At 40.8% G+C, this 13,289-nt stretch overlaps 1 protein-coding gene across 3 annotated transcripts in view; it reads right to left on the bottom strand.

The window, feature by feature from the left end:
• nhsa (Nance-Horan syndrome a (congenital cataracts and dental anomalies)) overlaps positions 1 to 13,289 on the bottom strand; it is a 150,791-nt gene that overhangs the window by 30,507 nt on the left and 106,995 nt on the right. For all 3 annotated transcript variants that reach the window (XM_061977506.2, XM_061977505.2, XM_061977507.2), the window contains one exon: positions 10,549 to 10,682. In XM_061977506.2, the coding sequence (XP_061833490.2) occupies positions 10,549 to 10,682 (134 nt within the window). The remainder of the gene's footprint in view (positions 1 to 10,548; positions 10,683 to 13,289) is intronic.

Genomic DNA, 13,289 nt, shown 5'->3' with positions numbered 1-13,289 from the left:
GGCAGACACAGGTGGTGCCTCCTGAGGCAGACACAGGTGGTGCCTCCTGAGGCAGACACAGGTGGTGCCTCCTGAGACAGACACAGGTAATGCCTCCTGAAGCAGACACAGGTAATGCCTCCTGAGGCAGACACAGGTGGTGCCTCCTGAGACAGACACAGGTGGTGCCTCCTGAGGCAGACACAGCTGGTGCCTCCTGAGGCAGACACAGGTAATGCCTCCTGAAGCAGACACAGGTAATGCCTCCTGAGGCAGACACAGGTGGTGCCTCCTGAGGCAGACACAGGTGGTGCCTCCTGAGGCAGACACAGGTGGTGCCTCCTGAGACAGACACAGGTGGTGCCTCCTGAGGCAGACACAGGTGGTGCCTCCTGAGGCAGACACAGGTGGTGCCTCCTGAGGCAGACACAGGTGGTGCCTACACAGCTACACACAAAGTGTATTGAGTGAGTGTGCGTGCGTGTTGCCGTGGGGAAAATGCAGGTCATGAGGCAGCAAGTACCTCTGCCTCACAGTAGGGGGCGATATATTGTCAACTTGTACTTCAATGCCTCTGCAGTACTAAATGATAAATAAATGATAAATGGGTTATACTTGTATAGCGCTTTTCTACCTTCAAGGTACTCAAAGCGCTTTGACAGTATCTCCACATTCTCCACACTCTGACTCACCACACTGGGAGACGTGATAGCAGACACATAAAAAAAATAAGAAAATGTAACTGTATTTATAACAAACATGGCATTTTTATGAGAGTAAGCCCGCGTTTGTGGGTGTTTTTGTCAGATGCAAAAATATTGTTTTGTTGCTTGGAATGAAATTCAATTAGATGAATGTGTCTGCCAATATGGAGGATGATATACTGTTTTTGCTTGGTGGTGAGCAGTGACGTGCGGTGAACTATACTGAACTATACACCAGGTGAGGCATAGATACTTTTGTAGTTTTTCTTCTTTTTTCCCCCCTAAAATTCCTATGTGCAGCTCTAATCGATGTTGATGTATATTGCATATTAGAGTAACAGGATAAAGAAGGGAGTTATTCGCTTTCATAAAAACGTTATCATAATGATATTATGATATGATAAATGGGTCCAAAAAGTTTGATAAAGTTGTTATTAAATACTTTTTGGTCCCATTTGCTTTGAACAAAAAAAATGAAGTATTGTGAGTGTATCTTACCTTAAATAAAGTATTGTGAGTGTATGTTACCTTTCTGTGTTTGTATGTGAAGCAGCAATAGCTATCCTCTATGAAAACATACTTTATACGATCACATTCATTTTGTCTTCAAGTACAGTTTAGAGAAGTATTTCATCTTGGATACAGTATATCATCCTCCGTATTGGCAGACACATTCATTTCATTCTAAGCAATAACCACCTGTGTCTGCCTCAGGAGGCACCAACTGTGTCTGCCTCAGGAGGCACCAACTGTGTCTGCCTCAGGAGGCACCACCTGTGTCCGCCTTAGGAGGCACCAACTGTGTCTGCCCACCTGTGTCTGCCTCAGGAGGCACCAACTGTGTCTGCCTCAGGAGGCACCAACTGTGTCTGCCTCAAGAGGCACCACCTGTGTCCGCCTCAGGAGGAACCACCTGTGTCTGGCCTCAGGAGGAACCACCTGTGTCTGCCTCAGGAGGCACCAACTGTGTCTGCCTCAGGAGGCACCAACTGTGTCTGCCTCAGGAGGCACCAACTGTGTCTGCCTCAGGAGGCACCACCTGTGTCCGCCTCAGGAGGAACCACCTGTGTCCGCCTCAGGAGGAACCACCTGTGTCTGGCCTCAGGAGGAACCACCTGTGTCCGCCTCAGGAGGAACCACCTGTGTCCGCCTCAGGAGAAACCACCTGTGTCTGCATCAGGAGGAACCACCTGTGTCCGCCTCAGGAGAAACCACCTGTGTCTGCATCAGGAGGAACCACCTGTGTCCGCCTCAGGAGGAAGCACCTGTGTCTGGCCTCAGCAGGAACCACCTGTGTCTACCTCAGGAGGCACCAACTGTGTCTGCCTCAGGAGGCACCAACTGTGTCCGCCTCAGGAGGAACCACCTGTGTCCGTCTCAGGAGGCACCAACTGTGTCCGCCTCAGGAGGAACCACCTGTGTCTGCCTCAGGAGGCACCACCTGTGTCCGCCTCAGGAGGAACCACCTGTGTCTGCCTCAGGAGGCACCACCTGTGTCCGCCTCAGGAGGAACCACCTCTGTCTAGCCTCAGGAGGCACCACCTGCTATCACATGTTGATACACATAAAACATTTACATAATAAAAATCAACTACAGGCTTCCCAAAAGCTGTAATAAATGAAGCATGATGAGTTGAACATATGTCAGCATGTGGCCACACTTTTAACTCTTTTTTTCCAACGATGATTGCAAACGCTTACTTACAGAAAGTCATTCATTTGACTTTGTAAGTCATAATAACGACACACTTAGTATCTCAGGTAACTAGGACTGTTTTGTTTTTACTTTACGGAAAAAATATGGGGTAAACACTGTATATGTATATGTATATGTATGTATATGTACATGTATATGTATGTTTAAGTGCATGTATATGTATGTATATGTACATGTATATGTATATGCATGTTTAAGTGCATATATTTGTATGTATATGTGTGTATATGTACATGTATATGTATGTTTAAGTACATGTATATGTATGTATATGTACATGTATATGTATATATATGTACATGTATATGTGTGTATATGTATATGTACATGTATATGTATGTTTAAGTGCATGTATATGTACACGTACATGTGTGTGTACGTATATGTGTGTATATGTATATGTATGTATATGTACATGTATATGTACATGTATATGTGTGTATATGTATATGTACATGTATATGTAAGTTTAAGTGCATGTATATGTATGTATATGTACATGTATATGTGTGTATATGTATATGTGTGTATATGTACATGTATATGTATGTTTAAGTACATGTATATGTGTGTATGTGTACATGTATATGTGTGTATATATACATGTATATGTGCGTACATGTATGTATATGTACATGTATATGTATGTTTAAGTGCATGTATATGTATGTATACGTACATGTATATGTATATGTAGATGTGTGTATATGCATATGTACATGTATATATGTGTGTATGTATATGTGTGTATATGTATATGTACATGTATATGTGTGTATATGTATATGTATATGTGTGTGTATGTATATGTACATGTATATGTGTGTATATGTATATGTAGATGTGTGTATATGCATATGTACATGTATATATGTGTGTATGTATATGTGTGTGTATGTATATGTATATGTACATGTATGTACGAAGACAAAACAGAGAAAACAACCCGAAGGCCCTCCGAGAGGCGGGATGGAAGAAGGGCCAACAAGGACGGATCACACGGTAACGAACGCAAGGATATCGGCAAAAGAGAAGATCCTAAGGAAGTGTGGGTGCGGCTGGGAGAAAACAACAACTTTAAGGGGACTTCACATCCACATGGGAAAGATGAAGTGTGGTGGTGGGAGTCTGATGCAACCTTGCACTGCCCCGGTAAGGGCAGGTCAGACAAATGGGATCCAAGGCCGGGTAGACAACCACAGTGCCAACGGGCCCAATGTTGCAGAGGTAGAGCGGGAGGAAAGCAGGGAGGAAGAAGAAAGGGATGTCGACGAGCCCCAAGAAGTGAACCCAGTAGCACCCCCAAGCGACCCAAGAATAGAGTCAAGTCAAAGAGCCAGGAACCTGAAGAACCCACTCCGAAGGAACAAGATCAAGTGGCCAAAGGCCAACGAGACCGAGGAGTGGAGAAAGTTGGACGAACATCTCAGCGGGCTGCTGCAAAATGCGCTGCGCGGGTCAGTGGTAGCCAAGTTAAACCTGTTCGCGGAAATCCTCTATGAAGAATGCAGCAACAGGTATGGCGAGGTGACCATCAGAGAGGCCACAATAAGACCAAAGAGCAGGAGGGAGAAAGAGATTGATGACTTGGTGGCAAACAGAAGGCAGCTCCGCAAGCGTTGGAGGAAGGCAGAGGAGTCTGAGAAGGAGGGCCTGAAAGCTCTCTGGGATGAGATCAGAAGACGCCTCGCTAACCTCCGGAGGGCAGAACGTATCAGAAGACGGAGAAAAAGGAAAGAGAAAGAAAGGTCAAGTTTCTTCAGGAATCCATTCCGGCATGCACGCGGGCTCCTTGAAGAGAAGACAAGTGGAACCCTGGATATCTCCAAAGAAGAACTGGAGGAGCACATCCGCACTCAGTACAGTGACCCAGCAAGGAACAACCCGCTAGGCTCCCCAGGGTATGTGCCCAGACCCTCAGAACCATCAGCCCTGTTTGATACATCACCACCCAAGCTCAGCGAGGTCAGGCAGGTGATCCAGCGGGCAAGATCTGCTTCAACACCAGGCCCGAATGGAATACCGTACAGGCTGTATAAGAACTGCCCAGGAGTGTTGAAGCTGTTATGGACCCTGATGAGAATTGCCTGGACTAAGCAGACCATACCATCCGAGTGGCAGAGGGCAGTGGCAGTTTCTATTCCCAAACAACAGAACGCTAAGACCATCAAGCAGTTCAGGAGCATAGCCCTACTAAATGTGGAGGGAAAAGTCTTCTTTTCTGTGATGGCGAGAAGAATGACTACCTACCTCACGGAGAACAGCTACATTGACACCAGCTGCCAGAAAGCCGGGGTTCCAGGTTTTCCTGGTTGCGTAGAGCATGCTTCTATGATTTGGGAACAGATCCAGACCACTAAGAAGGAGAAGAAAGATCTGCATGTCATATGGTTAGATCTAGCCAATGCCTATGGGTCAGTGCCACACCTGCTCGTAGACTATGCCATGGAATTCTTCTACATCCCAGATAACATCAGGACCATGATCAAGATCTACTTCCAGGACATGCACATGTGCTTTGCACTGAAGAAGGTGACCACTGGCTGGCAACAACTGGAGGTAGGGATCGCAATGGGATGCTCAATTTCCCCCATCCTCTTCGTGGCAGCTTTCGAGGTCATCCTGATCGGGGCCAGGCAGGTGTTGGGTGGTGTCCGGCTGCCCGCAGGCCAGAGGCTCCCGCCCCTAAGGAGCTATATGGACGACATCACCTGCCTGCTACGAACCGCCCCATGCACATCCAGGCTACTTAAGAGGCTGGATGAGCTGATCACCTGGGCCAGGATGAAGTTCAAGCCTCAGAAGTCAAGGAGCCTCTCAATGCGAAAGGGGAAGAGGAACGACAGAGTCACCTTCACCATCAGCGGAGAAGACATCCCACGCATCGTGGATCAGCCCATCCGAAGCCTGGGAAGACTATATACACCTGATCTCTCAGACAAGGACATGGGAAAAATCATCCTCCAGCAGCTTTCGGAGGGCCTGTCCAAGATCGATGCAGGCCAGCTACCTGGGAAGTACAAGGTGTGGTGTTACCACTTCACCCTGTACCCAAGGATGATGTGGCCTCTGAAGCTGTGTGAAGTCACGTCATCAGCCGTAAGCCGGATGGAAGCAAAAGCCAACTCTTTCATCCGAAAATGGCTTGGCCTGCCACGGTGCTTCTCAGCTGCTGGCCTGTATGGATGGAACTCACTCCAGCTACCCCTGAAATCTATCACCCTGGGCTACAGGCAGGAGAAGGCAAGACTGGTGATGGAGCTAAGGGACTCCTCCGACAGGGCGGTGGCGGATGCAAAGGCCAGAGTCGAGACTGGAAGGAAGTGGAGGGCAAAGGAGGAAGTCCAGAAGGCGATGGGGAGACTGCAACATCAAGAAGTCGTGGGCATGGTCCAGACAGGCCGGGCAGGCCTTGGATGGAGTGATCCACCCATCCTATGGTCCAAGGCAGGCAGGAAAGAGAGGAAGGACCTTGTTGTTGCTGAGGTCACCAGGATTGAACAGGAGGAGCTCAGAGTAAGGTCTGTGGCACAGGGGCAGCAGGGGAGGTGGACAACTTGGGAGGGTGTCTTGAACCGAGCAATCAGCTGGGCAGATTTCTGGAAACTGCCACAGGCTCGGCTCAGTTTCCTCATCAGGGCAACATATGACACCCTCCCGAGCCCAAAAAACCTCCACCAATGGCTTGGCACAGAGCAATCCTGCGACCTCTGCGGGACCATCAATGCCTCACTCCAGCACGTTCTGTCAGGTTGCAAAATGGCGCTGACACAGGGTCGGCTCAGATGGCGGCACGACCAAGTGCTCAGCAAGCTGGCAGAGGTGCTGGAGAAAAGTCGGCAGGAGGCAAACAAACAGAGTCCAGCAGAAAGCCAATGCAGGATCCACTTCCTGAGGCAGGGGGAACCTGCGACACATTCCAGCAAGAGAACACCCGCCAAGCTATTAACACCAGGGGCGGCGTGGAAGATGGAAGTGGACCTGGGCAGGCAGCTCCAGTTCCCACAGGAGATATGCAGCACCACCTTAAGACCAGATGTTGTGCTGTGGTCTGCAGCTCTGAAGTCAGTAGTACTGATTGAGCTGACAGTGCCATGGGAGGAGGGACTGGAAGCTGCCTACGAGAGAAAGAAGGCAAAGTATGCAGACCTGGTCGCGGACTGCAGAGAAAGTGGATGGAGGGTGAGACTGTATCCGGTGGAGGTGGGAGCCAGAGGCTTTGTGGGCAGATCAACATCACGTCTGCTCAAGGACCTGGGACTACGTGGAGCCACCCTGAGCAGATCCACCAAGGAGCTCTCAGAAGTAGCAGAAAAAGCTAGCCACTGGCTCTGGCTCAAACGACGCGACAAGGCTTGGGGAGCAGTATCCAAGTAGGTTTTGCTGCAGGGGGTGTCAGGGAGACGTCCCTGTTCACTGCCCCGCCACCGGGAGATGTTCTGGGCTAAGGGGCGAAACATCAATGAGAGGTGGTCCCCAGCTGAAGACCCTGCAGCAAAACCTTTTCTGGTATGCGGTCAGGTTTAGGCCTGCCTCAGGGAAGAGGACGTCCCTGCCATGCACAGTCCACCACAGGCACCGGTGGAGGTGCGACAGGCCTAAGGCCCAGCGGCAAGACCACCTTGCTGTAATTAAAATGTGTGTATATGTATATGTATATGTGTGTGTATGTATGTATATGTACATGTATATGTGTGTATATGTACATGTATATGTGTGTGTATGTATATGTACATGTATATGTGTGTATATGTACATGTATATGTGTGTGTATGTATATGTACATGTATATGTGTGTATATGTATATGTACATGTATATGTGTGTATATGTATATGCAGAGGTGGGTAGTAACGCGCTACATTTACTCCGTTACATCTACTTGAGTAACTTTTGGGATAAATTGTACTTCTAAGAGTAGTTTTAATGCAACATACTTTTACTTTTACTTGAGTATATTTATAGAGAAGAAACGCTACTTTTACTCCGCTACTTTTATCTACATTCAGCTCGCTACTCGCTACTAATTTTTATCGATCTGTTAATGCACGCTTTGTTTGTTTTGGTCCGTCATAGTGCCTGCCTTTCAACAAATACAGTCACTGGTGACGTTCACTCCGTTCCACCAATCAGATGCAGTCACTGGTGACGTTGGACCAATCAAACAGAGCCAGGCGGTCACATGACCTGACTTAAACAAGTTGAAAAACGTATTCGAGTGTTACCATTTAGTGGTCAATTGTACGGAATATATACTGTACTGTGCAATCTACTAATAAAAGTTTCAATCAATCAATCAAAAGTGTGAAGGAAAAAAGACCCTTTTTTTATTTCAACCGTACATCTCGTCAAAAGCCTAAAGACTGACTGCACAGTTCCTGTCTTCACAATAAAAGTGCCGCTCCATCGCGCCTGCGCTTTCAAAACAAGAGTCTCCGAAAGCCAGCGCAAACAAGCTAGCAAGCTACGGAGTTTGCCGCCAATGTATTTCTTGTAAAGTGTATAAAAACGAACATGGAATCTGGACGAATAAGAAGCCAAAAACCAACCACTTTCATGTGGTATTAGACAGAAAGGAGGAACTTTTTTTTCTCCTCCATTTGAAAACGTGGACGCTATCATCACTACTGTCTGATTCCAATCAATGCAAGTCATCAGAATCAGGTAATACACCAACTTATATTCTTGTCTTCATGAAAGAAAGGAATCTATATGTGTTAAACATGCATGTATATTCATTAAAACACCATTAACATGTAAACAAAAACGGCAAAATAAATAAATATAAATTATATACTGTATATATCAATGTATGTATATATATATATATATATATATATATATATATATATATATATATATGTGTGTATATATATATATGTGTGTGTGTGTATATATATATATACCGTATATATATTTATGTATATATATATATATATATATATATATATATATATATATATATATATATATATATATATATATATATATGTGTGTGTGTGTGTGTGTGTGTATATGTTACTCATCAGTTACTCAGTACTTGAGTAGTTTTTTCACAACATACTTTTTACTTTTACTCAAGTAAATATTTGGGTGAATACTCCTTACTTTTACTTGAGTAATAAATCTCTAAAGTAACAGTACTCTTACTTGAGTACAATTTCTGGCTACTCTACCCACCTCTGTGTATATGTATATGTGTGTATATGTACATGTATATGTGTGTATATGTATATGTGTGTATATGTATATGTATGTGTGTATATGTACATGTATATGTGTGTATATGTATATGTGTGTATATGTATATGTACATGTATATGTGTGTATATGTATATGTATATGTGTGTGTATGTATGTATATGTACATGTATATGTGTGTGTATATGTATATGTGTGTATGTATGTATATGTACATGTATATGTGTGTATATGTACATGTATATGTGTGTGTATGTATATGTACATGTATATGTGTGTATATGTATATGTATATGTGTGTATATGTACATGTATATGTGTGTATATGTATATGTATATGTGTGTATATGTACATGTATATGTGTGTATATGTATATGTGTGTATATGTATATGTATATGTGTGTATATGTACATGTATATGTGTGTATATGTATATGTGTGTATATGTATATGTACATGTATATGTGTGTATATGTATATGTGTGTATATGTACATGTATATGTGTGTATATGTACATGTACAGTATATGTGTGTACATGTATATGTGTGTGTGTGTGTGTATATGTTACTCATCAGTTACTCAGTACTTGAGTAGTTTTTTCACAACATACTTTTTACTTTTACTCAAGTAAATATTTGGGTGACTACTCCTTACTTTTACTTGAGTAATAAATCTCTAAAGTAACAGTACTCTTACTTGAGTACAATTTCTGGCTACTCTACCCACCTCTGTGTATATGTATATGTGTGTATATGTACATGTATATGTGTGTATATGTATATGTATATGTGTGTATATGTATATGTATATGTGTGTATATGTATATGTATGTGTGTATATGTACATGTATATGTGTGTATATGTATATGTGTGTATATGTATATGTACATGTATATGTGTGTATATGTATATGTATATGTGTGTGTATGTATGTATATGTACATGTATATGTGTGTGTATATGTATATGTGTGTATGTATGTATATGTACATGTATATGTGTGTATATGTACATGTATATGTGTGTGTATGTATATGTACATGTATATGTGTGTATATGTATATGTATATGTGTGTATATGTACATGTATATGTGTGTATATGCATATGTATATGTATATGTGTGTATATGTACATGTATATGTGTGTATATGTATATGTGTGTATATGTATATGTATATGTGTGTATATGTACATGTATATGTGTGTATATGTATATGTACATGTATATGTGTGTATATGTATATGTATATGTGTGTATATGTACATGTATATGTGTGTATATGTACATGTACTGTATATGTGTGTGTGTGTGTGTGTGTGTGTATATGTTACTCATCAGTTACTCAGTACTTGAGTAGTTTTTTCACAACATACTTTTTACTTTTACTCAAGTAAATATTTGGGTGACTACTCCTTACTTTTACTTGAGTAATAAATCTCTAAAGTAACAGTACTCTTACTTGAGTACAATTTCTGGCTACTCTACCCACCTCTGTGTATATGTATATGTGTGTATATGTACATGTATATGTGTGTATATGTATATGTATATGTGTGTATATGTACATGTATATGTGTGTATATGTATATGTATATGTGTGTATATGTATATGTATGTGTGTATATGTACATGTATATGTGTGTATATGTATATGTGTGTATATGTATATGTATATGTGTGTATATGTATATGTATATGTGTGTGTATGTATGTATATGTACATGTATGTATATGTATATGTGTGTATGTATGTATATGTATATGTATATGTGTGTATATGTATATGTGTGTATATGTACATGTATATGTGTGTATATATATATGTGTGTGTATATGTATATGTGTGTATATGTACATGTATATGTGTGTATATGTACATGTACAGTATATGTGTGTGTGTGTGTGTATATGTACATGTTTGTAGATCAGTGTAGTGTCTCACCGATGTCCAGCGTGCACCTTTCTTTCCTTTCCTGCGTGCAACAAGTGTAGATGGGTAGATGGACATGGGTGGTAGAGCAGAGATGGAGATGGTGACACGGCGCTCCCTGCTGCACGATGGTCTGCTCTGATGGTCTGTAACAACAACAACAACAACTACACATGAGGACATATTCACACATCTTTTATGACGTTTTAGCATGATGTTAAAATGTAATGTTAGCATGTAGCTCATATAGCTATTCTAGTGTTGCTAATGTGTGTGTCCTCCTGTCCCACTCCTTAATGTTACATGGTTACATTGGACAAGTACACAGTTATTGTGTATATGTCAAAAGTACACAATAGTATACAATAGTACTTCTTACTAACCAGCAAATGTAGTGAAATGTCCTTTTATTATAATAGTACTATTAAGGCTGTAATGACAGACTTACAGCCACCAGGGGGCAGAGTGACATCAGTAAAGTCCCACAGCTGACAACTTTAGCATGTTATTATAATCATGTTAATACATTTATATTATTATAATTATGTTATTATAATCATGTTAATACATTTATATTATTATAATTATGTTATTATAATCATGTTAATACATTTATATTATTATAATTATAATCATATTAATGCATTTATATTATTATAATTATGTTATTATAATAATGTTAATACATTTATATTATTATAATCATGTTAATACATTTATATTATTATAATTATGTTATTATAATCATGTTAATACATTTATATTATTATAATTATAATCATATTAATGCATTTATATTATTATAATTATGTTATTATAATAATGTTAATACATTTATATTATTATAATCATGTTAATACATTTATATTATTATAATTATGTTATTATAATCATGTTAATAATTTATATTATTACAATTATTTTATTATAATCATATTAATACATTTATATTATTATAATTATTTTATTATAATCATGTTAATACATTTATATTATTATAATTATGTTATTATAATCATATTAATACATTTATATTATTATAATTATTTTATTATGATCATGTTATTATACTCATGTTATTGTAATCATGTTAATACAGATGTGTGTGCCATGAGAAAGTTGTTATGATGTGTGTGCCATTAGAAAGTTGTTATGTGTGCCATGAGAAAGCTGTTATGTTGTGTGTGCCATGAGAAAGTTGTTATGATGTGTGTGCCATGAGAAAGTTGTTATGATGTGTGTGCCATGAGAAAGTTTTTATGTGTGTGCCATGAGAAAGTTGTAATGATGTGTGTGACATGAGAAAGTTGTTATGATGTGTGTGCCATTGGAAAGTTGCAATGTTGTGTGTGCCATGAGAAATGTATGTTTGTGCCATGAGAAAGTTGTTCTGATGTGTGTGCCAAGAGAAACCTCTTAGGATGTGTGTGCCATGAGAAAGTTATTATGATGTGTGTGCCATGAGAAACCTCTTAGGATGTGTGTGCCATGAGAAAGTTGTTATGTGTGTCCCATGAGAAAGTTGTAATGATGTGTGTGCCATGAGAAAGTTGTAATGTTGTGTGCCATGTGAAAAATATGTTTGTCTGCCATGAGAAAGTTGTAATGTTGTGTGTGCCATGAAAAAGTTCTTATGTTGTGTGTGCCATGAGAAAGTTGTTATGATGTGTGTGACATGAGAAAGTTGTTATGATGTGTGTGCCATGAGAAAGTTGTTATGTGTGTGACATGAGAAAGCTGTTATGATGTGTGTGCCATGAGAAAGTTGTTATGATGTGTGTGCCATTGGAAAGTTGCAAAGTTGTGCGTGCCATGAGAAATTTATGTGTGTGCCATGAGAAAGTTGTTATGTGTGTGCCATGAGAAAGTTGTTATGTGTGTGTGACATAAGAAAGCTGTTATGATGTGTGTGCCATGAGAAAGCTGTTGTGATGTGTGTGACATGAGAAAGTTGTTATGTGTGTGACATGAGAAAGCTGTTCTGATGTGTGTGCCATGAGAAAGTGGTTATGCGTTTGTGCCATGAGAAAGTTGTAATGATATGTGTGTGCCATGAAAAAGTTGTTATGATGTGTGTGCCATGAGAAAGTTGTAATGATGTGTGTGCCATGAGAAAGTTGCAAAGTTGTGTGTGCCATGAGAAAGTTGTTATGTGTGTGCCATGAAAAAGTTGTTATGATGTGTGTGCCATGAGAACGTTGTAATGATGTGTGTGCCATGAGAAAGTTGTTATGTGTGTGTGCCATGAGAAACCTCTTATTATGTGTGTGCCATGAGAAAGTTGTTATGATGTGTGTGCCATGAGAAACCTCTTATGATGTGTGTGCCCTGAGAAAGTTGTTATGTGTGTGCCATGAGAAAGTTGTAATGTTGTGTGCCATGTGAAAAATATGTTTGTCTGCCATGAGAAAGTTGTAATGTTGTGTGTGCCATGAGAAAGTTCTTCTGTTGTGTGTGCCATGAGGAAGTTGTTATGGTGTGTGTGTGCCATGAGAAAGTTGTTATGATGTGTGTGCCATGAGAAAGTTATGATCCGTGTAACATGAGAAAGTTATGTGTGTGACATGAGAAAGTTGAAATTATGTGTGCCATGAGAAAATTGTTATGTGTGTGCCATGAGAAAGTTGTTATGATGTGTGTGCCATGAGAAAGTTGTAATGATGTGTGCGCCATGAGAAAGTTGTTATGATGTGTGTGCCATGAGAAAGTTGTTATGATGTGTGTGCCATGAGAAAGTTGTAATGATGTGTGCG

Source organism: Nerophis lumbriciformis, linkage group LG18, assembly GCF_033978685.3.
Source record: "Nerophis lumbriciformis linkage group LG18, RoL_Nlum_v2.1, whole genome shotgun sequence".
Lineage (NCBI taxonomy): Eukaryota > Metazoa > Chordata > Actinopteri > Syngnathiformes > Syngnathidae > Nerophis > Nerophis lumbriciformis.
The sequence above is the reverse complement of the archived record's forward strand: the minus strand, read 5'-3'. Positions and strand labels throughout refer to the sequence as shown.